Here is a 27532-nt window from a genome sequence, read left to right as displayed (position 1 = left end):
GAGCTATTGTTTCCAGTTCCAGTCCATGCTTTCCAGAGTGGCATCCTGTCAGGTGAGCGCAGCCACAATTACTTTTTCTTTCCTGCATATCTTGTATTATTAATACATAGAGGTGAGCATTCAAACTTTTATAGGGAGGAAAATCAAGTCCATCCATGAGTTCCATAAACCAGACCACGATGGAAGGCTTTAGACTTAAAGGAGTCTCAGATGTTCCTGGACTGCAAGTTCTGTTTTTTTTTATTTATCTCATCTCTCTTATTGGAAATCTGACCATTCTACTACTGGTTTGCTTTGATCTCCACCTGCACACTCCTATGTACTTTTTCCTGTCCAACTTGTCTATCATAAACATATCCAGCTCTACTACAGCGCTACACAAGATTTTTGTGATCTTCACAATGCAAAATTGTGGGATTTTACTAGTTTATGACGTAAAGTCATGATTTTATGAAAGACACGGAGGCGAGTATTGCATCATCTCTCTTTACTGACAACCACAGCAGCAAAGAAAAAGTTAAACCAAATTAACATATTGCCATAGCAACCGTCCCTCCCACCGTAGTCCCCAATATAATGTCCACTAGTCCGTAGCACATCCTCTTTCTTGGCAATGCCACTCCTACCGGACCGGACCTCAGAAATTCCAACCGAACTGCAACAAACCGGAACCATCCGAACGGGAAACACTCAGAAACCGGAGAGCAGGAGAGCCATCATCCGGAACCTCTGTCAAGAGGGGAACTCCTCGAAACTGCAACTGCAGAACTGTAACAGGAAACCGCCAGTCCACTGGAACCAGCGAGAACCACCTCAGGAAAGTCAACCTGCGAAAAGAATGAAAATGCATGAAAGGAAAATGTTCCATCCGCCTGACACGTGCAAGCACGAAGAACCATCAAAATTCCACAATAATACAGATCATCATGAGTAAAGAACATCACATTCCAGCAAGCAATAACCCAAGGGAGGGGAATTAAAGGGCGGGCAATACTCGCCTCCGTGTCTTTCATAAAATCATGACTTTACGTCATAAACTAGTAAAATCCCACAATTTTATTTCAAGACACGGAGGCTCATATTGCAAGTTTAAAGCTGTAACACAACCGAAGAGAAGGCATGTAGAGAAGGGCGAAAGTAGAATTCTTTAAAAGTCGAAGCCCGCGACCAATCCGCAATCCTCATGATATCCTCCAAACGAGCTCCAGAGACCAGCATGGAAGTGGAGGCAGCACTCCTAGTAGAGTGGGCCGTGAACACAGAGGTGTCCACACCCGCTAAAGACATACTCCACTTAACCCAACGCGCCAGAGTAGGAGTGGAAACCGGGGCAAACGGACGGCGATAAGAGAGAAATAGCTGCAGGCTTCCAGGAGGTCTAAGCGTGGAAGTCCTAGCCTCATACTCCTGGAGACAAGCAACCGGGCACAGGTTCGGGATATCAGGAAAACTGGGGTAAGAGACAGAACGAATATGCGTTTTGGTTCGGCGGGAGATATTGAAAGTGACTCCCTCCGGAGAAAAAGATCGTGCATCAAAATCCAAAGCCCTGACGTCCGAAACTCTCTTGCAAGAGATTAGGCAAAAGAGGGTAACCAACTTGGCCGAAAGCTGGCGCAGAGAAAGCTGAGAATTAGATGGCCATGTAGAGAAAAGGTCCAAAACCAAGGAAACGTCCCAGGTAGAGGAAAAACGCGGACGAGGAGGCCGAGACATCCGAGATCCCTTGAGGAGGCGGCATACTAGGGGATGTTGACCCGCAGGACGTCCGTCGAACCCCTGGTGAAAGGATGAAATGGCCGATCGGAAGAGATTGAGAGTACGATACGCCTTACCCTCCTCAAATAAGGACGTCAAAAATTCTAGGATGTCCGAGACAGGTGCTGAAAAGGGATCCAGACTCCGAGCCACGCACCAACCAGTCCATGATCCCCAGGCTGCTCTATAGGCCCTTCTGGTGCCCGGAGCCCACGACTGATCCAGGAGTCTTCGAGCTGCGTCCGAAAGATCCTCGCCCTGGCTGGGGTGCCCGATATTCTGCAGGCCAGCAAACGGAGAGATCCCCCCACCAGGAGCGGGTGTCGCGCGCCTCCGGAGTCTAGAAGAAGTTCTGGGAAGTCCGGAAGAAGAAACGGTGGTAGGATGAGTAGATCCAGCAGGTGGGGAAACCACGACTGGGAAGTCCAAAACGGGACAATCAGCACCAATTCCGCCTGTTGACGCCGCACCTGAGCCAAAACCCGAGGCAGCATCGTGAACGGTGGGAATGCATAGAGGAGTGATCCGCGCCAGTCTTGTAGGAATGCGTCCACCGCCTCTGCGTCTGGATCCGGTCGCCAACTGAAAAAACGCGGTAACTGAGCATTCAACCGAGAGGCAAACAGGTCGATATAGAATGGACCCCAGATGGACGAGATGTCGGAGAACACCGTCCCATCTAACTTCCAATCGCTGTAATCCTTGAGGTGTCGAGAGTTCCAGTCCGCCTGAATGTTCTGTAGACCAGGTAGATATTCCGCCACCACCGTAATCTCCTGATTGAGACAGAAAGACCAAAACTCCTTGGCCAAATGAGACAACATGCTGGAACGGGTACCTCCCATGAAGTTTACATAACGGACAGCAGACACATTGTCCATGCGAAGGCGAATGCAGGCACTGGCGATGTCCTTGGCAAAGCTGCGGATGGCAAACGAGCCGGCCAACAGTTCCAGGGCGTTGATATGGAGCGAAGCTTCCTCCCGAGACCAACGTCCTCCTGTAGAGACTCCGTCGCAGTGGGCCCCCCACCCTAGCAGACTGGCGTCCGAGTCTATGGTGAGGTCCGGACGCGGTCCGCAAATGGCTTTCCCATTCCAAGCCTGAAGGTTCGAGATCCACCACTCCAACTCGTCCCGAGTCTCCGAATCCAGCGAGATCGTATCCCCGTAAGAGGCGCCGGTCTGAAGGTGCGCATGCTTCAGGCGTTGAAGAGCTCGGTAGTGGAGGGGGGCCGGAAAAACTGCTTGAATCGAGGAGGAGAGAAGCCCTATGATCCGAGCTAAATGGCGGAGAGTAATCCGAGGGGTCACCAGCGTCTTGCGCAGCTCCTTGCGGATGGACCGGATCTTCGACAGCGGAAGGCTGAGAGTCTCCGAGACGGAATCCACCGAGAAGCCGAGGAATTCCACAATCCTGGAGGGTGTCAAAGACGACTTCTCGTGGTTGATGAGGAAACCCAGTCGAGACAGAAGGTCCATCGCAACCTGTAATTGCGAGAGAAGGACGGAAGGGTCTTGCGCCAGAAGAAGTAAGTCGTCTAGGTAAATAATCAACCGGATCCCGCGACCGCGGAGCCAAGCCACCACCGGACGCATGAGCTTGGTGAAGCACCAAGGGGCCGACGACAGACCGAAGGGCAGGCAAGAGAAACGCCATACCTGTCCCCTCCACAGAAAACGGAGAAGGTCCCTGGAGGGGACAGCAACCGGAACGGTGAGGTAAGCGTCTTTCAAATCCAGTTTCACCATCCAATCGCCTGACAGAAGAAGATCTCTGAGGAGGTGAATACCCTCCATCTTGAAGTGCCTGTAGCGCACAAATCTGTTTAGGGGCTTGAGATTTATTACGGGGCGCATCTGTCCCCCTTTCTTCCGCACGAGGAAGATGCTGCTGAGCAGGCCCTCTGAAGGGGACGTGACCAATTCGATGGCCCTTTTGTGAAAAAGATCTGTCAATTCTTTGTCTATGGCCTGAGATGCGGGACCTGCGGATGGGATGGGAGGAGGAAAAGGAATATGAACCGGAGACTGCACTAGTTCTATTTGAAATCCCCGAATAGTGGATAGCACCCAACTGTCTGACGTAATTGTCTCCCAGGCCTGGGAAAAATGTTGGAGTCTGCCCCCTACATAAATTGGAGAAAAAGGAGGACGATGAACACTTACCGAGGGGACGACGAAATCCGGAACCACCTCTGAAGGGTCTGCGGCTGGGAGCACCACGGGATGGGAAGAAACCCTGCGATTGCCTGGTGTCCTGGGATGAGTATCGCTGAGAGAAGGATCTTTGACCGTAGGAGCCTCTGCCCGAACCCCGGGCGTGGAATGACGAACGGCCGGCAGAACGGCCCCTGTAATTGCCGGCCCTAGCGGAAAAACGGCCCTGGAACACTCTCCTCATGGATGATTGTGCCTTATCCAGGGCGGTGAAGGCACCCACGAACTTGCCCATGTCCTTAATGAAGGACTCTCCAAAGAGCAGTCCCTGTGCCTCTCCTCCGGCCTCAGTGAGAGCTAAATTGACCAGTTTTGGTTCAATCTTGAACAAAATAGCTTTCCGTCGTTCTATTGACAGGGAAGTATTCACATTTCCTGCTATACATATGGCCCTTTGGACCCAACCTCGGAGATGCTCCGGATCAACGGGTGTATCTGTCTCTCTGGCGATTTCCGCCAACTCAAAGATCTTTGTCAACGGGCCGAAAAGGTCCAGGAGCTTGTCCTGGGTCGCCTTAAGGGCCGACTCCAGCCCCCTTCTAGGGTTCCACCCAGACTTTGCCAAAAACTGGACCATTTTGGGGTCCACGGATGGGGTGTCACAGACCTTATTAGCAACAATGGGTCTAGGGCATTCGGCTTTGAGCTTGTTGCGAGCCTCCTTGGTCAGAGGGCAACGAACACGCGCTGCTAGGTATTGAGCAACGTGATCAAGCGGGAGCCATTCTGCGGATCTGGGGTGGTGGAGACTGTCGGGATCGAAAAGGGGGTCCCCTAGGGGATCCGTCAAAACCCCAGAAGGTCCCTGGAAGACATCAGCAGACGAAACGCCAGGAGGCGCCGGGGTAGGTGCCGGAGTAGGATCGGCAGGGGCAGAATCAGACAGACCTTCATCGGGGTAGTCAAGATCCTCACATCTAACCTCCTCGTCAGAGTCGATCTCAGAGTCGATCTCTAAATCAGTCTGTGCTCTAGCGCACTTCCATTTCCTCGCCCGTTCTGCCTGGCGGGATGAGGCTCTTTTGCGCGAGGTCGCGCTCTCTGGGGTGGCATTAGACTCACCAATCAACTGTGTTCTGGAGGCGTGAGGTACTGTTAAATCGGGCTGTGCCGTGTCACTGGAGACACCAGGGTGAGTAGAGAGGGCATCTGATATAGACTTGGTGAGGGAGTGAGTGACAGAGCCCATAGCGGCCCTAATGGCCTCAGACACAGAGCGCTGGAAAGCCTCCGCTGAGAAAACGGATCCACCAGGCGCAGGCATAGGAGAGGGGGTAGAATCCCTGCCTGTCTCCATAGATTGTGATGGAGTATGGCCCGTGGGTTGAGACATAGCCACGTTTGTGTAATAATGCCCCACTGAGTAAATAGTAATCAGGGGCAGTACAGGGCAATCAATGCCAACGGTTCTGAAACTATCTAAAGGTCTACACCTATTATGGCAAGCTAACCTGTGGAGAGAAAAAGCGATTGCTCACAGTGGGTAGTTACCCAGCGGTGAGCCGGAGCAGGGAGACACAGGCGCAACGGAGAAGGCGCAGGAAACGGAAGGAGCCGGCGGCGCTAGAGGGAAAGAGCAGGGGAAAGCATGCAAGAAAAAAGCCACCCCAAAATGGCCGCCGAAATCCCGCGGCCGGCCGAAATCACGCGAGATGACGGGATCAGCGCAGCCGGACGGCGGGAAGATGGGGAGAGAGTCGGGAGGCCGCAACTGCGAGCGCGCCCACAGTCTCCGCCAAGTAAGTGAGGGGGAAGAAAGAAGAAGGGGGACCAATAAGTTAACTCCTGCAGAAATCCCCCCGTCTCCCCGTCCCCAGCAGGGGAAGGGGGAGCAAGTCACCCCCAAGGGAAGCCTATCAGGGGAAAGAAAAAACAGGGAAAGAAAAAGGCAACCAATAAGATAAAACCAATAAGGCAGTGGTGAACAGGGAAAAAAAACACAATCCTAATAAGGGGTTAATAAGCAATTTCGCACAGATAACACCATCAGATATGAGCTGCTAAACAAGAGGTACTTATCTTCTGTGGCAGCAGCAAAGAAAGAGGATGTGCTACGGACTAGTGGACATTATATTGGGGACTACGGTGGGAGGGACGGTTGCTATGGCAATATGTTAATTTGGTTTAACTTTTTCTTTGCTGCTGTGGTTGTCAGTAAAGAGAGATGATGCAATATGAGCCTCCGTGTCTTGAAATAAAATCACATTATTTCCACCTTGAACTGTATGACCCAGTTGTATATTTTCTGTTCATTAACCAGTAACGAGCTATCAATTTTGGCCTCCATGAGCATTGATCGCTACGTAGCCATCTGTAGGCCTTTACATTATCACGCTGTCATGAGCTGGAAACTTTGTGGCCTGCTGGCCTCATGCAGCTGGGGTTTCGGGTTTATGGAGGTTCTGCCTACCGTTGTGCTAATTTCAAGGTTCACCTGTTACATTTCGAAAGAAATTGATCACTACCTTTGTGATATTTTGCCCCTCCGGGAGATCACATGTAACGACACTTCAGTTTTAGATCTTTACATTCTGCTTCTTGGCAACATGAACATCTTTGTTTCACTTTTACTAACTATAACTTCCTATATTTTTATTATCGCTTGTATTTTAAGGATACGCTCGAGTGCTGGCAGACGTAAAGCCTTCTACACATGTTCCTCACACATCATGGTGGTTGTGATCTTCTATTCTTCAATCATCTTACAATACACAGTAACAGTTTCTGGAGGCAGCATGGGTTCCTATAAAATCTTCTCTTTATTTAATACGGCCATTGTCCCCATGATGAACCCACTGATCTATACCTTAAAAAATAAAGATGTCAAATCTGCACTAAAACAAAAATTTAAACTGTGCGGAAAAAAATGGTGAGATTTCACTCAAAAGACAAAAGATCGCGTTCAACTTATCACAGTCCAGTGGAAGGCAAAACCAGCCAAGCCATTGTGGACAATTTATCGTTTCCTCTTAAATTGCAGCACTCCGCAGCTTGACTTCTTCTACTGTAGTGAAATTAAAAACTCTTGTACATGTCTTCTGTTGACCCTGGATAGACTAACACATTAATAGGATTCCCTATATTAGGAAAATTGTTATCACTGTATGAATAAGTATTACACTCACTGGTAATCTGGTTTCCTGGAAGTCTCCATGACATCACATCCGAGACTGCATTCCCCTGATAGGACATGAAAATACACGGAGAGGTTTAAAGCCCCATCCCTTACCTTCCTCTCCAGTGTATTTTTAATGGACCACCAAATATAGGATAATAAAGAAATTAAGATAAAAAAAAAAAGATCTTTAGGGTGGGGAATATGTGCCTGTCATGGAGACTTCCAGGAAACCAGATTACCGGTGAGTGTAATACTCATATCCCCAGTCGTCTCCATAACAGCACATCCGAGAACTAACAAAGAAAACTTTTTAGGGTAGGACAGTCGCACAGAGGACCTTTCGTCCAAAGGCCATGTTCTGGTCTGAAAATAGTGCATGTCAAGCCTGTAATGTTTATTAAAGGTATGTATGCGCTTCCATGTTGGTGCTCGACAGAATAGAAGTTTACAATCTCTCTGCCCAAAAAGCAGAAATTGACCTTGTTGAATGCGCTTTCAGAGAAGGTGGCACCATTTTCCCTTTCGTCTTGTAGGCTTCAGAGATTGCTTACTGGAGATGGAACACTTTGCTGCCTTCTTGCCTTTATTTGGACCACAAACAAACTGTACAAAAAGAGGTTTGTGAATCCAACATTGTTTTGTCACTTCTAGATACTGCCCTTCTAACATCCAGCATGTGGAAACCAGATTCCTGAGTGGTTTTTTTTTGATTGACAGAGAAGGAGGAAACCACTATGTTTTGGGACCTGTGCAAAGAATTGACTACTTTTGGCAGGAAATTAGGATCCAACTTAAATACTAACTTATCTTCTAAGAAAAGGTTCCTGAATTGACGGTGCGTGTAATTCACTAACCCTCCTTGCTCTCATAATTGCCACTAAGAAAATTGTTTTTATGGTAAGCCATTTGATGGCGATAGTTTCCAATGGCTCAAAGGTAACTCCGTTACACATGATAGAACCACATTCAAGTTCCAAGGAGGCACTAAGGGGCATATTTATTAATACCGGAGTTTTAGATGCTGGTCTTAATAAGGCCCTGTGCTAGCGTGCATCCGCCGAAGTTATGAAGAGGCGCCGGCCTCTACATAACTTCAGTGGATCCACCAACACTTCTAAATGTAAGACAGCTTTCTAGCTGTCTTACATTTAGATCATTTTCTACATCTAAAACGGGCATTGAAAATGGTAAATGAGATGGGCCTGCCAGAAAGTCCCCTTCCCCGCCCACTTTTTTTAAACCTGGCGTCAGCGGGGGAAAAGTCACAGTATAGGTGTATTTCTGTTTAATAAACGACCCCCTAAATCTTTTTATTCTAGGTTTAATCCTGTCTGCAGCTCCGAGAAGCCTTGAGACCCAAGATACTTCTGCTAAACTTTTGTTGTCGAGTGCACTTAATGCAGAAAACTGAACCTTGAGTGTGTTAGGAGAAAGACCTAAGTCTAAGCCGGCCTGTAAAATTTCTAAAATTAACGATATATCAGGAGTGACTTCATTTAATTTTTACCACACCACGATACAAACGTAAGGTAAATTTTAGTGGTATTAGATTTTCTACTAGATAACATTGTCTGTACACTCTCTGATAATCAATTTTTCTCAAAATCCAAGCTGATAATATTAGAATTTTTATGTCTGGATGAAGCACAGGTCCCTGGGTCAGTAGGTCTGGTTTTGAGGATAATAAGTTCCTCTTTGCCGAGTGTCTTCAGTAGCCTGAATCAACTCCTCTTGGGCCAGAATGATACTATTATTAGACTGCACTCTTTGGATATAAATTTCTGAAGCACTCTAGGGATTAGTGGAATGGGAGGCAATGCGTATGCTAGACTGTAGGACCATTTTTGGCTGAAAACATCTACAGCTTATGGACGATCCCTGGGGCTGAGGGAGAAAAGTAGTTTCAGTTTCCAATTTCCACCAATTTATTGATCTCTTCACTTCTTTGGTTAAGTATATTCTTTTCTCTAATATTGTTAGGGATCTGTTCTATCTGGCCAGAATGAGCTTTTGTAGAGGTCTCATACAGAATTGCGCCCATGCCACAGTCAGGATAAAGGAGGGTAGAGCCCCCAAGAGTGTCATGGCCATACTGATTGAACAAAAGGATTTATTTTGGAATTGATGTACCGGAAGTTGAAAGTTCGTTATTTTTATTATCGCATGAAGAAAAGATTTTTGGGCTACCAAATCCAGAAGAATGGCCAAAAATGTTTTTGGTTGTCTGGGGTTAGGCTGGATTTGTCCCAGTTGATCCATCCCAGGGACTGAAGTCCTTGGGATATGGTCAAGGGCTGAAGTAGAAGCTGAGCCTTTGTATACACTACTACCACTAGGTCATCCAGATGAGGTATAATTATCATTGACTCTTTCCCTAATGTTGTCATCACCTCAGTCATGATTTTGATGAATATGTGTGGAACTGAGGATATCCCAAAGGGGAGACATCGAAACTGGAAATGTTGGATATTCATGTCTTGTTGTACTGGAACCCTTAGGAATTGTCTGGACTGTGTGTGAATATGGTAGTAGGCATCTTTTAAGTCGAACGTTGCCATTACCGCTTGTCTCCATTTTAAATTTGTGATAAATCAGCTAAGGGTTTCAAGTTTATTATCAACCTGTACTTCATGTTTTGTTTCTACTCCAAAAGTAACTGGGAGTAATGACCTTTTCCTATCTCCAAACTTGATTCTATTGCTCCTAGTTGTACAAGTCCTTTATTCCATTTCCTAATAAATGCTGTTAAGATGACGGGAATTTTGTTCATAAGGTTTTTCAATGGAAAAAAACTGCCTTTTTCTCTGAAATCTGTCATCTGGAAACCCTTTATTATGGTCTGTAGCATTCTCTAATATTTTATCCAGATCTGTGCCAAACATATATTGGCCATGAAAGGGAAATCAGCTTATTTTTTGAGGCCATGTCACCAGACCACGCCTTTAACGAATCAGGTTCAAACCAGATTCCTTTGAAAACTTTGTTTAGTATAGGTGCTCCATACCGCAATAAAATGTATTGGCTCCGCTGAGGCTTTGTTCTTCTCGTCACAAGTAACACGAGACTTGCTTTAGTCTCGTGCCTGTGACATTACAGTTCGGTTCTGAGCATAAGTTACTGTTTCAAAATGCAAAGCCACACTCGGGTTTGTGCCTCAGTACGGCTTTGGATTATTTATGGGCAGAACCGAACTGTAATGTGACATCACAGGCACGAGACCAAGCAAGTTTTGCGTTACTTGTGGCGAGAAGAAGAACAAGGCCTCAGCAGAGCCAATACATTTTTTAAATGAAGTTTTCAAAGGAATCTGGTTCAGATAGAGAAGTCTGAACCCAATTCGCTCAAGCCTACCTTTAACCATAGCACTCTCTGGCCTGAGTTGGAAAGTACCAAAGCGCGGGCTGAAAGCCCGACTGACTCCGCAGAGGCATCTGACAAAAAACTAGTGGCCATCTTTAAGAGGGGCAGACTTTCTAAAATCTGGTCTCTGGGCGTTTTATTTATTGAATGGATCTCTAGTTGTTCAAACCCAGAAATCAGCAACCTTCGGAACTCCAGCTGTTGTGAAACTACAACTCCCAGCATGCTCTTTCCCCTTGCGTGGAAGTTTAGAGAAAAGCCAAGCAGGTGTGTATGATGGGAGATGTAGTTTCACAACACCTGGAGTGTTCTAACCAGACGTTAAGAATACAGGCTACACAAGTGAATGCCACAAAGCTGAAGTTGCCTCCCAGGTCTTTTTTTTTTTTAAGCAAACTTTCACCTTTCCTATCCATTGGATCCCTTAATTGTGCCATGTCCTCAAAGGGTAATGCCGTACGTTTTGCGAACTTGGCAACTGGTGTATCTACCTTGGGTACGGATACCCAACATATTCAATCTTCTTCACTAAATATGATCCAGAGTGCATCATGGGTTTGGATGGATACAGCAATGGGAAGTGCTACATACAGGGTGGAAACAAACCAGAGTGAATGGTTTACATTGCGAGAATGGCTCAGGGGAGTCCAAACTGAAAAATAAAAAAAGCATGGGGAAGATGTACACAAGGTAAGTGACAAGAGTGCAGCAAGCCCCTGAGGAGCCGGGGGTGAAGATGAGATGTTGTGTCACGGTGTACTCCTTTAGGTTGTTGCTTCCTGGGGTTCGGTGCAGTGAGAAGGAATCAGGCAGAAGTTGATGAACAACAAATGTTTTGCTTTACAGAGTATAAAGGATGAGTTACAGTACATCCAGCTGTCTGTACAAGGTGCAATGTCTCTACCCCCAGATTTTGCAGTATGGTGGCAGGCAATAGCACTCCAAAGTAGTCATTCTCTCTCATGATTTCCCTTCGCCAACAGCAATAAGCTGGCACTTGTGTCTGTAGTTGCCCACTTGTGTAATGAAGGTTTTTCAGTGTTCCAGTCCTGAATTGTGCTGATGGGGGTCCTAACTTGTTATAATTTCACCTGTATAGCTACAGTGCTGAGCATTCTGCTGTCTTCAAGGATTCACCCGAGACAGAATCAAGTTGATCTCTGTGGAGAATCTCTTCCATGAGCAGGAGCTCTGCAGTGTGCTTCATCTCTCCTCTGAATCTACACAGCAACACTCCCTCCTGGCAGGGAGCTTACATCAGATACATTAAACAATATGACATAATAATATATAATAAACAATTGAAGATGCCCTATCTGGGGTATTGCATGAGTAGATCTGTAATCCTGGAAAAGCCCTTTAAGCTAATAGTCTCCAGTTGCAGCTTGTGCCTCCAATCACCGACCCTTGGTGGCTTTGCGAATCTTTCACAAGATTTTGAGATGGCAGATATCTCTATTATGTGCATGTAAAAAATGTTTTAAGGAAGTTTAAAAAATTTGGGCACCCAATTTATATCCATCACCAATGCATTCCATATATAATAATATTCTTTTTTTCAGCACCCTCATTGTGCAATTGATACACTTCACATGGTTCACGTATCATTGTGTCTATAACATGCGTAGTACCACAGATCATAAATGAATAAATTGGAAAGGTTTGTCCTCTACTAAGATGTCAGCTCCTTAGTCTTTATCATGCATCGGCATTAACCCCAGCGGTTACTACAGCATTGGTGCGACTCTGAGGTTATCAGCCACGTGATGTATGAGGGTGTGGAGTCACTGAAGTATGGTGAGCTGGCTGGATTTTCCATTCTTCACATTTCTAATGCAATTAGAGTTGATGATCCCGATTTCAGAAGAAGGGGGGGGGGGCGGGGGGGCTGCTCATTTCTGCAGAATATCCACTTCGATAATAAGAAATACAGGAACTCAGCTTTCTGACCTATGATTTATTATCACCAGAACAACGCAGATACAAAACACGAGGAGAAGAATCTCACATTGATAAGGTTTCCATTCTCTGGGGTGAAGGCTATAAAACATTTACACCATTTTTTACAAGGATATTTTACCCCAAATAAAAGCGGTTATATTTTACATACATACAGAAACACTGCAAAATATAGAAGGGAGAGCAGCAGTTCTAAAATGAAGAAGGTTTTTCTATGAATCCAGGCAGTGTGTACACAGCGTAGGGATCAGTGGCCGTTCCGAATAAACAAGACATGGAAAACTGCTGTAAAGTCTGATCAGCAACCACTCTTCAGTAGGTTAGTAGCAGGGCCTATAGCAGGACAACTTTACCCATGAGAAACCCGACTCATCCTGTGGGAAACTGGAACATGCTGCTACTACTGCAACCAGTGCCCCCCCAAAAGGCTGCACGTAAAAAGAGGACCCCTGCAATAGTCTTGGGACATTCATTTCTAGGGTGCTTTATCACAACCATATGCCACCGGAAGACCCAAAGATGCGCACTGAAGAGGTCACGTTCTGTATGTCTCCTTAAAGAGCTGTCAGGAATATGTTAACACCAGGTGTGCATGGATGGACTGGGTTCTTCAAAGAGAGGACCTAGCTAATAAACAGATGACGTGAGCAGGAGGACCTGCATCCATTTGGCAACATGACTGCAGGACCAAAAATATCCAAGTAGAGCGACCTTCTACAACCATTCTGAGCATCCACTATCCTGGCTGAGGATAAACCAGCCCCACGCGTCACTTTAGTTTCAAAGTCCATGAAGGAGTCGGATACAATACATTCAGAACTAAGAAAGTGCCACATAATTAAATACAGTCACATCCACTTAATAGTGCGTCATCGAACAGCAAGATCTCCAAACACGATGGAAGATGTTCTTTTGTCTTACAGAAAATGTTTCTACTCATTCACTGGCTGTTAATCTTCTCCTTCATGAGCTGCAGCATCATGTCCGAGTAATGCTCCAGTAATTGTAAAGTTGGGGTGTTGGAGCACCTCTCGTGGGCCATTGACTCTTTTACAGAAGACTTTCTTCGCTCGACTCCCACCAAGTCTATTTCACACTGAACGTGATCGAAGGCGTTGAAGAATAAAGATCTTAGATGAGACTTCTTTTCTTGGGATCCGCCACAGCTTTCAATCTGTAAGTAAGTGATTAATAAAATCAGAATCAGTGTAACAAGGGGTGATCTCCTCCAAGAAGAGGCCGGTATACCTGAAAAATAGGGGGGTTAAGATTCACAATGCACACCGCCTTCCAATCACTTACCTCTTTGTAAGTTTGTAGGGTTTTTTGGAAGGCGCTGTGAAGCTCCTCTAGTACTCGCTCACATCGGCTTGCCAGTACTTCCACATCTGACAGAGGCAAATTACAGATTAGAGGACAACACCTACTACAGACCAGCCCATTTTTCTAAATAAAGGGATTGTCCCACCTGGACATTTATGGCATACCGATAATATATGCCATAAACGTCCTATAGGAGCAGATCCCAGATATTTTTCACTTACCCGGTGAGGCGGGGGGGCCCCATTTTTTTTTTTTTAACCCTCACCTATCCCTATACATTGGTTGAACTTTATGGACTTATGCCTTTTTTCAACCATATTAACTATGTAACGTGCACCTATCTAAAGAATGGGACCCTGCCATGAATAGAGAGCATGCCGTACATGCGTGCATTTTCCATTCACAGCTATAGGACTTCCCAGATGACCCCCAGAGACTCCACAAGGAAACCGCAGAATTACTGTTTACACAACTCCCTACACTGTTTCGCAAACACTGTAGTGCAACCCACGTGGCTGTATCCTTAACCTCTGCTGCACACTTCAAGGTGTTCCAACCTAAACCATGACAGAGATGGAAATACCCTTTAACTGTAGTCACACAGCCATGTTAGGTTTTGGTTGGACTTACGCTTCAAACCACTACTTAACATTGACTTACTTGGTTCTTCAGGTCTGCTGCATGAAGATGATGGGTTGTTATTTGACATGCGAGCGTCTTCCATGACACAGTTACTACTACTGATACTGGCGTGGTTTGGAAAGTCTGCTATGGATGCCCTTCTGGGGAAGTCCTGGACATCCGGTGGCCAACTGTTTGATGATGAGTTTCTCCTTTTTCGTATGTTGATTGCTAGTCCAGTCTTCGGGACATCTCCATCTTTAGACTTTAGTCCATTCATCTCCTCTTTTCTAGACGCCTTTGAGAGGTTATTGACTGATTTCGCCTTCTTTTTTAGACGAGAAAGGATTCCATAGCTGGATGGCGGAGGCATTAGAAGTTTATCGGACAGCGAGTTAGAGGAGCTGACTAAAGTTTTCACCTTCTCTTGGTGTGAGGAGGGGATCTGCTCATAAGATGGAGAAGCTGGGTGAGGTTTATAGTAGCCATCTTCCGCAGGAAGGAACTTGTTCTGTTCTAGAGTCAACAAGTCTATGCTGGACACCGGCCTTGAACTCTGAGACAGCTTCCTGTGGTCTTCTGCTTGGGTGGCATTAATGTTCTCTCCCATTGACACACTACGTAATATTTTCGCCTTGGAACTAGCAGTCGCTTCCATGTACGACCTCCCTTTGTTGGATTTGTTTTTATTTGGCCAACAACCGGGAAATGAGGATCGGGATGACGATGTCTTCTCATCGAGTGGAAGTTTTTGCAAACTGGATGTTAATTTTGAGATTTCTGAGCAAAAAGTTAAGGAAAATTATTTTTTTTATAAAATTGCACATAAAAACTTGTATAGATTTTTTATAAAATTTTTATTTAAAAGGGGTAGTCCGCATCTTAATGGGGATGTGCGCATCTTTACAAATGAAGGTCTATCATCAGGACACCACAGCTGTTCTGCAGTAGCTCCAGATGTTGTGCAGTGAACAGAACTGGTTTCGGATGCTCCCATTAAAGTGAATACAGGCCATCACTTGTAAAGTAGATCGGGGATCAGCAACCTTTGGCACTCCAGCTGTTGTGAAACTACAGCTCCCAGAATGCGCACTTGCTTTGCTGTTGTAGTAAATTTTAATAGAAGTGTATGAAGCATGTTGGGAGTTGTAGTTTCACAACAGCTAGAGTGCCAGAGGTTGTTGTACCATGAAGTAGAGAAACCCGAGGGGATAATTTAGAGGGTGTTTTATTTAGATGTTCAGATCCGCCAGGGTGGTCCGGCAGATGTCAGAACAAGGGAATTTTACTACAACAAACAATACGCAGAGCAAACCTAAAAAAACAAACACTTACCAGCATGCCTCTCGGACTTTCTCCTTTCCATTCGGTCTGCTACTTTTTCTGTCGGCCTCTTCCATAAAAATATTTTAAAAAAATGAAATATATTAACCAAGAATAACTAAACAAATAAAATCCCTTAATTTAAATGAAAGTTACTTTGAAAAAAATCATCCATGTAGAGCGGCAACCCGTCCAACATCTGACCCGGTATAACATACTTAGTTCATTTGCAGTGCATACATATGACTTAAAGGGGTTCTCCAGTAATTAATAACATGAAAATACTTAAATATTACTTTATTATAAATATATTCCCAAATAACTTTCATTACTTATAATGGCTCAATTTGTCTGGGGAGCAATCATCAGGGGAAACATAATGGCCGAAGTCCTATTAGTACACACAAAACCTGTCCTAATCACACAGGAGGACAAGTTACTTCAGAACACTGAGGTAAAAAGCTGCCTCAGCCTCCTCTCTGCTCGTCAGGAATTATGGTCCTGAATACAGTTTAATATGATCTTCAGATGAATCTCTGTAGGAATGGAGGTCATGAGGAGACAAAGTACAGAGAGGAGGTGGAGATGTGGTAATGAGCAGCAGCTCTTGTATGCAACCTCCATTACCACAGCATGTCCTGTCCATCCTCTCTGTACTTCATGTCTCCTCATGAACTGCACTCCCGTAGAGATTAAACAAGAAGAGGAGGATGAGGCAGCTCCTCACATCAGTGTTGTGAAGTAACGTACTGCTGTGTGATTAGGACAGGTTCTGTAATCACTTGCCCTACAGGTAAAACAGTAAGATGGTTTAACCACCTAACAGTTTTACTGGAGTTCTGCTTGGGCTTTGGCTGCTGATATCTCTGGACTGGTAGCAGCTAGAGACATGGGCCTGGTCTTGTTTGAAACCTCGCATTCCAGCACAGCATCAGCAGGAGATATCACTGTTTGGCCTCCTGCACACGACCGTTTTTTTCCCCCCCGTTTACTGGTCGTTTTTTGCGTTCCGTTACGGAACCACTCATTTCCATGGTTCCGCAAAAAAAACAAAAACGGAATGTACTCCGTATGCATTCCGTTTTTCCGTTCAAAGATAGAACATGTCCTATTATTGCCCGCAAATCACGTACCGTGGCTCCATTCAAGTCAATGGGTCCGCAAAAAAACGGAACACATACGGAAATGCATCCGTATGTCTTCAGTTTCCGTTCAGTTTTTTGCGGAGCCATTTATTGAAGAGGTTATGCCCAGCCCAATTTTATCTATGTAATTACTGTATATGCCATACGGAAAAACGGAAACACAACAGAAACAAAAAACGGATCCGTGAAAAACGGACCGCAAAAGACTGAAAAAGCCATACGGTCGTGTGCAGGAGGCCTTAGTAATCAAGTTGGGAATAAGCGCAGTAAAACCTGCTTTTACTTTCAGCTACATTCACTGCCATCCCGATTTCTAAGAATTCATGCACACGACCGTATGTATTTTGCGGTCCGCCAAAAATACAGATGACGTCCGTGTGCATTCCGTATTTTGCGGAATGAAACAGCCGGCCCCTAATAGAACAGTCCTATCCTTGTCTGTGATGCGGACAATAATAGGACATACGGAAACGGAATGCACACAAAGTAACTACAGATTTTTTGGTGAACCCATTGAAATAAATGGTATGCTGCATACGGTCCGCAAAAAAAAAAAAAAAAAAAAGACACTAAAAGAAATTAAGTTCGTGTGAATGAGCCCTAACAGCAATATCTTCTTATGTAGTGAAGATAATAATGCTGTGAATCTGGTATTGTATGAAGGCTTGGAATGTTAGCTTTCAAACATTTCTCTAGCTGCTACCGAACAAGAGATATGAGCAGCAGGAGGAGAGGGTAGGGGGGCAGTTTGGGAGCTGACAGGCTGCAGGAGGAAAGAAAAATATCTAGAAACTTTACACCATCATTGTAGTGACCAACATAATAAAGATATGTTATTTTTTACCACACAGTGAATGCCGTTAAAATTGCTGGGGGTTTTTAATCCTTCTCCCTAAAAATAAACTAACAGTTAATAAACTGTATGTATCTGAAAATAGTTCCGAAAACTTTTACTGAAACACACTTGCAAACTCAGGAAATAGAAAATCTGATGACTCCATTCCAATACACTACAAAGTCGAAAAATTTAGAAACTCCCTAGGGAAATGAAATATTTAGAATACTTATAAAATATGTGCGTATATGTTATACCTGTGTCTTGATATTAATGTTAAGTATAATTATATATATATATTATAAAGTGAAAAAATGGTGGATCTTTTAAAAGATCCACCATTTTTTCACTTTATGCTTGGAGTGCTGCCTCATCCTTTTGATGTTATACTTGCCTATAGCCGTTTTGAGCCTGCGGCTGTGAGGATTACTTGCACCCACATCATCGTTCTTGTGCTGCTGTGAGCCTTTTTTGTTATATATATATATATATTATATATATATATATATATATATATGTTCTTTTTTTGATTTATGACTTGTAATTATTATACCTTTTATTTGTAATGTACTGTAATTCAAAATTACAATAAAAAAAATATAAAACAAGTTGTGCACCAAGATTAACTGCAGACACAGATTAAAAATAATAATTACAATTAAATAAAAATTTTGGGAAGGTTTTTCCAATTTTAAGGTGACTGTTAGGAGGTTAAAGGGGCTGTCCAGCTTCCAAATGTGTTCAAATACCCCCGGTCACCTCTCCTGACATGTCTGTTTCAGTAAATGGTAGTATTTTCCATAATATAAGAATTCCAAGGATTTTCTTTTAAGTTAGTGTTGTGGTGTTCCCCTTTTATTGCTACTACAAACTTATGAATAAATTGACAACTGGTTTCTACCAGTAAGTCACCCCAGGGGCCTGCTGACCTGGAGGTCTGGGTTCTCTAACCCCCAAGTAAACCAGGGAAATCCAGTGTCAGGCCTCTTTCACACAAAAGTTTTATTTTTTCCATTTAGGGCCGTTTTTTGCATTCCCTATAAGGAACCATTCATTTCAATGGTTGCGCAAAAAAAAAAAAAAGGAATGTGCTCCGTATGCATTCCGATTCCGTATTTCCGTTCCGTTGAAAGATAGAATAGGTCCTATTATTGCCCGCAAATCACGTTCCGTAGCTCCATTCAAGTCAATGGGTCCGCAAAAAAACAGAATGCATCCGTATGTCTTCCATATTCGTTCCGTTTTTTGCGGAACCATCTATTGAAAATGTTATGCCCAGCCCAATTTTGTCTATGTAACTACTGTATGCGCCATGCTTCCGTTTCCGATCCGCAAAAAAACTGAAACCAAAACGGAACGGAATCACTACTGAAACAAACAAAAAAAAACGGATTTGCTAAAAACAGCCCGCAAAACACTGAAAAAGCCACCCGGTCGTGTGAAAGAGGCCTCACCCAAAGCCCACTGACTCTGCTTTAGCCAGCAGAGGAGTAATCTGAGCGGGCAAACCCCGGCTTGTAGTCCTCCTCTTACATCAGAAAGTCTTCTCTGAGACTGGTCAGGTTCCACTTTAGTTTCTGTGGTGATTGCTGTCGCCATCTGCTGGCCGCCAGGTAGAACGTCAGATCCCGTCCTGTAGAATAAAGGAATAGACGGCATCCAGTTAAAAACGTAGTGACCTGGAGCGGTGGCAGCTATAACCTGCAGAAGGAGGAGATGTTACCGGTAGATCCTCAGGCTCTGCGACAAGAACCTAGAAGAGAAGCTGAGGCGCGGGTTCAGCATCTTGTCATCCTCATCCGACATTAGCTCCGGCAGTGTGTTGTCAAACTTCTCTGCAAAGACAAGACGTTAGACTGGAGCACACTGGACCCAGCAGATCAGTACTGTACTGGTTCCCGAAGATTTCCATGACTGTACTGTATATCATAGTAAAGAAGGCCCTTCATCGCTGGATGCCCCTAGAGCTCTAGGGGTAGGAATAGCCATAGTAAGAGGTTTCCTTTATTGAAGAGACTGTTGTGGGGGTTAACCCTTACAGTCTCGGTTTACATTTCAGCCAATCGCATCGTGACATGTATTATAACCAGGACCTATGTGTCTGCACAGCATGGAGTCTGGAACCAATTAAGGTCATGTAAAGAGCGGGAAGTTTAAGGGTATGTACACCTTCAGGGGCATTTTTTTACGATTGCATTTTACTCAAATTTTCCTTGAATCCAGTCATCTGGCAGCTCATATGTAGTGCTTATTTCCTGACCTCATAAACATCACCGTTTAGATTTCAGTTAAAAAAAAACTAAAAAACGGATCTCAGATGAAAATGGCTCAAATGGATGCCAACTGAGGCAAAAGGATCCGGTTTTTTTTTTGTTTTGTTTTTTTACAGGATCCGGTTTGATTTTTTTCCTCTTCTTCTGACGGATCAGAAGAACGGAAAGCTAAAACAGTGATAAGAATATAGCTTAGGCTGAGTTCACATCAGTTTGATACAAATTGAGCTACAATGAGTGATTGAGGTCAGGAGACCAGAGAGGAGAGCCGTCAGATGACAAGATTCAAAGAAAACAAACTGACAGCTTGCAAACAGACTGCTTTTTAACCCTTGTATCTCAAAAACAGCTGAACATTTTTAATAAATAAAGACCAATTGAGAAAATAATTTAAAGCCCTAAATTAGTCAAATGCAATCATAAAAAAAAATAAAGAATTGCATTGAAGGTGTCGATAATCTTTAAGAATTTCCTTGAATACATAAGGTCCCCTATGATTATATAGGAGATATTACAACCTAGGTATATCCTTGTAGAAGGCTAAAGGCAGACAAAAAAAAAATTAACTAAAGATTGAAATTATGTGTAATATTTTTTCCCCCAGGTCCCCATCTGTGGACTCTAAACACCAATGAATCGCGGCCGCGGTGTTCTCAAGGTGCAAGATGGTGACAGTTCCTCTTCTGCGCTTGGACTGGACATGCTCCTTTACTTTACTGTGCATGCACAAAGGAGGATCTGTCCAGGGACAGCACAGAAATGGGCGACTTGGGTGAATCCATCACCATCTTGCTCCTTGTGGACGCAGCTTAAGATTTTGAAGCAAAAAGTCTTGGGAGACATGCCTGTATGTCACGCAGAAGACGACCCTGGGTGGGTTATGATCAAATCCACAAATGGAGCCGCGGCACTCCTTATTGGGGAATAAACCACTTGGCATTTTGAAACGATAAGGAGAGCTGCGGATCAGTTGTGGATTTCAACATAGGGACCCGTGAGCCAAGGCCCCACACTGTGTGCACCCACTTGGCCCAATGAGGATTATCCATCTTGAGGCTCGATGTGATGCTGTGCTGCTCCAAACATCTCTTCCTAAGTTATGATCAGACCTACAGATGTACAAACTTACTGCTTTCTCTATACGTGCCCATTCCCCAAAGACCTCCAATAGTCACCTTCAGCGAGAGCGTCAGCCAACGTATCAAAGTGTTTCTGCAAAAATCTCTCCTGTTCTGGTGTCTCTGCGTGGACGTTCTCCTCCGTATCATCATCATCATCATCATCATCAGGCTCCACTTCAGAGCAATTGTCCGACATCAGTGAGTCCTCATCTGCAGAAGAGAACAGAGTTATGGAAAAATCAGAATATTGTGAAAGTGAGGACAGACCCCCACAAGTGACCCTGAAGGACTACAGAGCATGAAGATTATTAGGAGGAGAAAAGGACATGGTCTATCAATTTTGGACCTACAGATTCTCTCCGCATCTTTTGTGGCCCCATAGAAATGAATGTGTCTGCATCCAACCTGGCAAATAACACGGATCAGATGCGGACAAAAAAAAAAATACGATGCATGAAGCCTCAGTAATAAGGCTGTGATGACAGATGGCCTATGGCGTTCCGAGGGGCTCGTGCCCACCACTCAGTGCAAGTTTTATTTTACTCATCAGGATCAACTATGCCAGGCTTATAGGGTTCAAGCTGGTGACTAGAGCTGCAACGATTACTCAATGTAATCAACACAAAAAAATCCTCAATGCAATTTTTTGAAGATTCGTTTTACGCTACATGCACACGACTGTATGTGTTTTGCGGTCCAAAAAAACCCCAAAAAAACGGACGACATCCGTATGCCATCCGTTTTTTTTGCAGATCCATTGTAACAATGCCTATAACGGACAATAGGACATGTTCTATTTTTTTTGCAGGGCTATGGAACGGACATACTGATGCGGACCCATTGAAATGAATGGGTCCGCATCCTATCCGCAAAAAAAAACTAAAAAAATAAAACGGACACAAACAAACAAACGTTCGTGTGCATGTAGCCTTAATCATGTGACCATGGAGCGTGAGTGAAGCGAAGCCAGCTATCATTTACCGCTCCGTGGCCTGCCATCGGCACCGCGCTACACTGTCCAGAGCCGTGCGTGCAAACATAGTCAGCGAGCGCTGCCTGATGCTGTGTGTGACGTCAGGTCCCTCCCAGTGCATGGTGGGAAGACGACGCGGTCCTTCTCCTGTGGAGTCCATGTCAGCCAGCCGCTCACCCTGCCAGGAAAGGCAAGTATTCAGTTCTCATTAGCAGCGGCCCGAATCTGTTGTCAGTGGAGGGGGCACCCGTCATTTGAAGGGGCTGATGTCGCTGGGAGACATACATGGCAATGGCATTGAGGGGCTGATGGCGCTGGGGGAGTAGGGGACATATATGGCATGGAGGGGCTGATCTGATGGCACTGGGGGACATCACATGGCAATGGATGGCATAGAGGCACTGGGGAAGTGGGGGACATCACATGGCAATGGATGGCATGGAGAGGCTGATGAGGGGGCAGCTGATGACATTTTGTTATTAGAGTACTCGATTAATTGTTGGATTAAATCGGTAGAATACTCGATTACAAAAATAGTAGATAGCTGCAGCCCTACTGGTGACAGATGCTATTTAAAGGGCATCTGTCAGCAGTTTTGTACCTCTGACACCGGCTGACCTGTTACATGTGCACTTGGCAGCTGAAGGCATCTGTGGTGGTCCCATGTCCATATGTGCCCTTATTGCTGAGAAAGATGACATTTTAATATATGCATATGAGCCTCTGGGAGCAATGGGGGCGTTGTCATTACTCCTAGAGGCTCTGCTCTCTCTGCAACTGCCGCACCCTCTGCACTTTCATTGCCAGGTGTGATGACGTCCTTCACTATCTGGTCCTGTCAATGAAAGTGCAGAGGGGGCGGCAGTTGCAGAGAGAGCGGAGCCTCTAGGTGTAATGGTAACGCCCCCGTTGCTCCCAGAGGCTCATTTGCATATATTAAAACATCATTTTTCTCAGTAATACGGACACATATGAACACGGGACCAACACAGATGCCTTTAGCTGCCGAGTGCACATGTAACAGGTCAGCCAGTGTCATAGGCAAAGGGCATCTGTCAGCAGCTTTGTAAAGTGTCACAAAGCTTTCAATAAACTTTTATTACGTTAGAGCGACAAAAGTAATAGATTAGTGAGGGTCCGAGTGCCGAGACCCCTTCCCCCGATTGCTAGAATGAGGAGGGAGAAGCGCTCACATTGCAAGAAAGAATCAATAGAAAGTCTATGGGCTCGCAGCAAGGAGTGAGAGACAGCAGGCTATGTAAGAGCTTCTCGCTCCTTATTCTAGAGATCAGCCGGGTTCTCGGCCCTCAGACCCTCACCCATCAATAAATTGAACATGTCTGTTAGTCCCAAATCCCGATTCCTTTCAAACGTACCATCTTTCAGGTTGCATGCAGCCATCTCTACTGCATATGTCTTCCATAGGACATAAAGGGGTTTTCTAGGACGACAGCTGGGGGCGCTGGTATTTGGACGCCAACTATCTAAGGGTGAGCTCACGGCACTCCGCTTCTGTTTCCCCTTGACTGATTACCAAGTACAGCTCCATATTTTTGGAGTCACTTGAATGGGACTGCGGTACCCGGTAAATCCAATATCGAGGGTATGGCGCTGTACACAACCATGGATACAAATGGATCCACGCATGGGATGTAAGGAGTAGAAACTCACTGCAGTAATGGGATAAATCTAGTAGAAAAGGTGTGTGACCATTGTTAGTAATGATCCAGGTACCTGGGTCACCGCCTGACAGCAGTCCGTTATTGTGCAAGTCACTGCCGTTGTCGAAAGTCCGCTCTTCAACAGAAAAATCGCTGAAAGACAGGCAAGAAAACAAATTTTAGAATTATATAATATATATATATATATATATATATATATATATATATATATATATATATATATATATATATATATATACACACATACATATATACACACACACACATATACATAGTACAGACCAAAAGTTTGGACACACCTTCTCATTCAAAGAGTTTTCTTTATTTTCATGACTATGAAAATTGTAGATTCACACTGAAGGCATCAAAACTATGAATTAACACATGTGGAATTATATACATAACACACAAGTGTGAAACAACTGAAAATGTGTCATATTCTAGGTTCTTCAAAGTACCCACCTTTTGCTTTGATTACTGCTTTGCACACTCTTGGCATTCTCTTGATGAGCTTCAAGAGGTAGCCCCCTGAAATGGTTTTCACTTCACAGGTGTGCCCTGTCAGGTTTAATAAGTGGGATTTCTTGCCTTATAAATGGGGTTGGGACCATCAGTTGCGTTGAGGAGAAGTCAGGTGGATACACAGCTGATAGTCCTACTGAATAGACTGTTAGAATTGGTATTATGGCAAGAAAAAAGCAGCTAAGTAAAGAAAAACGAGTGGCCATCATTACTTTAAGAAATGAAGGTCAGTTAGTCAGCCGAAAAATTGGGAAAACTTTGAAAGTAAGGGCTATTTGACCATGAAGGAGAGTGATGGGGTGCTGCGCCAGATGACCTGGCCTCTACAGTCACCGGACCTGAACCCAATCGAGATGGTTTGGGGTGAGCTGGACCGCAGAGTGAAGGCAAAAGGGCCAACAAGTGCTAAGCATCTCTGGGAACTCCTTCAAGACTGTTGGAAGACCATTTCAGGGGACTACCTCTTGAAGCTCATCAAGAGAATGCCAAGAGTGTGCAAAGCAGTAATCAAAGCAAAAGGTGGCTACTTTGAAGAACCTAGAATATGACATATTTTCAGTTGTTTCACACTTGTTTGTTATGTATATAATTCCACATGTGTTAATTCATAGTTTTGATGCCTTCAGTGTGAATCTACAATTTTCATAGTCATGAAAATAAAGAAAAAACTCTTTGAATCAGAAGGTGTGTCCAAACTTTTGGTCTGTACTAATTATATATATATATATATATATATATATATATATACACACACACACACATACACACACACATACACACATACACTGCCTGTCCCAAAAAAAAGTCACACACTAATATTTCGTTGGACCGCCTTTAGCTCTGATAACGGCACACATTCGCTGTCATTGTTTCGATAAGCTTCTGCAATGTCACAAGATTTATTTCCATCCGGTGTTGCATTAATTTTCCCCCAAGATCTTGCATTGATGATGGTAGAGTCTGACCGCTGCACAAAGCCTTCTCAATGGGGTTAAGGTCTGGACTCTGGTGGCCAATTCATGTGTGACAATGATGTCTCATGCTCCCTGAGCCCGATGAATCCTGGCATTGTCATCTTGGAATATGCCCGTGCCATCAGGGAAGAACAAACCCATTGATGGAATAACCTGGTCCTTCAGTAGGTTCAGGTAGTCGCTGACCTCATTCTTGGAGCATTTACTGTTGCTGAACCTAGACCTGACCAACTGCAGCAACCCCAGATCCTAGCACTGCCCCCACAGGCTGGTACAGTAGGCACTGGGCATGATGGGTGCATCACTTCACCTGCCTCTCTTCTTACCCTGATGCGCCCATCACTCTGGAACAGGGTAAATCTGGACTCATCAGACCACAGGACCTTCTTCCATTGCTCCAGAGTCCAATCTTTATGCTTCCTAGCAAATTGAAGCCTTTTTTCTGGTTTCCCTCATTGATTAGTGGTTTTCTTACGGCTACACAGCTGTTCAGTCCCAATCCCCTGAGTTCCCTTCACATTGTGCGTGTGGAAATGCTCTTACTTTCACTATTAAACATAACCCTGAGTTCAACTGTTGTTTTTCTTCGATTTGATTTCACCAAACGTTTAAGTGATCGACGATCACGATCATTCAGGATTTTTTTCCGTCACATTTCTTCCTCGAATACGATGGGTCCCCACTATCCTTCCAGTTTTTAATAATGCGTTGGACAGTTCTTAACCCAAGTTTAGTAGTTTCTGCAATCTCCTTAGATGTTTTCTCTGCTTGATGCCAATGATTTGACCCTTCTCAAACAGACGAACATCTTTTCCACGGCCATGAGATGTGTCTTTCGACATGGTTGTTTAAGAAATGAGAAGCAACTCATTGCACCAGTCGGGGTTAAATAACTTACCGCTGAAAGATAATCACCCATGCAGTAATTATCCAATAGGAGGCTCAGAACTATTTGCTTAGTTAAATACAGGTGGCGACTTTTTTGGGGGGACAGGCAGTGTATATTGACACAGTATGTGACTGGTGTGACTACTGAGAGTAGGTGACGTAGTCGTGTTGTGACTACATGTAGAGGAACAGTAGGGGGAAGAAAGGGAAAGGGTGGACTGGCCATACAGGGAAATTTCCCAGCAGGCTGATGCCCAGGAGACCGCATGGGCCTTCCTCATGGCCACTAACTGGATAACTAACAATCTGATGCTCTCAGTAGTAATTAATGCTAGGGGCATCAGATACTTATGTGCCTGGCCAGATGCTGCAGGTACCCTCCGGAACTGAATCGCCATCCCCAGGACGACCATACAGTTGAATACTGCAGTGGGGTGGCAGTATTTTGTGCTCCACTGTGGTATTTGGTCTTGCTGGGGTAGAATTTTGTGATGCACTACAGTATTGCTGGCCCCGACTACTTCTGTCAGTTTGGACCCACATGGGGCCTCTTTTTTTAGGTTTTTGTTCCAGGACCAATTTAAAGGCTATGTACTCCTTTGGAGGCTAATTATATATAATTTATTTTTTTTAATGATTGCATTTTACTCATTTGAGGCTAAAAAAAAATCAATTTTTCAATAGGTCTTTATTATAAATATTCAGCTGTTCGGTCAGAAAGCGTTAACTGCTTTTCTAAGGCCTCCTGCACACGACCATATGGCTTTTTCAGTGTTTTGCAGTCCGTTTTTTATGGATCCGTTGTTCCATTTTTTTGTTTCCGTTGTGCTTCCGTTTCGTTTTTCTATTCTGTTTTTCCGTATGGCATATACAGTGTACAGTAATTACATAGAAGAAATTGGGCTGGGCATAACATTTTCAATAGATGGTTCCTCAAAAACGGAACGGATACGGAAGACATACGGATGCATTTCCGTATGCGTTACTTTTCTTTTGCGGAGCCATTGACTTGAATGGAGCCACGGAACGCGATTTGCGGGCAATAATAGGACATATTCTATCTTTGAACGGAATGGAATGCATACGGAGTACATTCCGTTGTTTTTGCGGAACAAATGAAATGAATGGTTCCGTATACAGAACACAAAAAATGGCCCATAAACGGAAAAAAAACAAAAAACGTTTGTGTGCAGGAGGCCTAACTGTGTGACTGGTACTTTCACTTTGTGCCGGTCATCTAATAACCCTCATCTGTAAATTACTGAGAGGTCATAAACACTTATTTAAGCCACATTCTTATCAGTAAGATAAGTATTGAGCTTTAATGAGGGTTTATAAGGTCTGAAAGCAGCGATAAGGAGCCAATCAGCTTCCTGACTGACGGAAAAAGGGAGAAAATTCAGATCCCTCTATTAGAGCATCTCAGCTCTGTACAGAG

The 27532-nt window shown here is 44.5% G+C and overlaps 2 protein-coding genes across 3 annotated transcripts in view; both read right to left on the bottom strand.

The window, feature by feature from the left end:
- Positions 1 to 644: 644 nt before the first annotated feature.
- LOC120977828 lies at positions 645 to 5378 on the bottom strand. Its single transcript, XM_040405961.1, has 2 exons — positions 3927 to 5378; positions 645 to 827 (listed from the first exon to the last, which is right to left on the bottom strand). The coding sequence occupies exons 1-2, from the start codon at positions 5308 to 5310 to the stop codon at positions 823 to 825; spliced, it is 1389 nt and encodes a 462-aa protein (XP_040261895.1). The 5' UTR covers positions 5311 to 5378; the 3' UTR covers positions 645 to 822.
- Positions 5379 to 12967: 7589 nt separating this feature from the next.
- The window catches only part of WDR62 (WD repeat domain 62), a 52263-nt gene continuing 37698 nt past the window's right edge, over positions 12968 to 27532 (bottom strand). For both annotated transcript variants that reach the window (XM_040405959.1, XM_040405960.1), the window contains exons 24-32: positions 23763 to 23842; positions 21110 to 21265; positions 19385 to 19496; positions 19195 to 19294; positions 15694 to 15751; positions 14398 to 15138; positions 13717 to 13802; positions 13072 to 13588; positions 12968 to 13037 (exon numbers count right to left, since the gene is read on the bottom strand). In XM_040405959.1, the coding sequence (XP_040261893.1) occupies positions 13355 to 13588; positions 13717 to 13802; positions 14398 to 15138; positions 15694 to 15751; positions 19195 to 19294; positions 19385 to 19496; positions 21110 to 21265; positions 23763 to 23842 (1567 nt within the window). In that variant the 3' untranslated portion in view covers positions 12968 to 13037; positions 13072 to 13354. The remainder of the gene's footprint in view (positions 13038 to 13071; positions 13589 to 13716; positions 13803 to 14397; positions 15139 to 15693; positions 15752 to 19194; positions 19295 to 19384; positions 19497 to 21109; positions 21266 to 23762; positions 23843 to 27532) is intronic.

This window comes from Bufo bufo, chromosome 8, assembly GCF_905171765.1.
Source record: "Bufo bufo chromosome 8, aBufBuf1.1, whole genome shotgun sequence".
Lineage (NCBI taxonomy): Eukaryota > Metazoa > Chordata > Amphibia > Anura > Bufonidae > Bufo > Bufo bufo.
This window is presented reverse-complemented; position numbering and strand designations above follow the sequence as displayed.

Coding starts and splice junctions, on each gene's coding strand:
- LOC120977828 (XM_040405961.1), bottom strand. CDS start 5,310: ATGTCTCAACCCACGGGCCATACTCCATCACAATCTATGGAGACAGGC.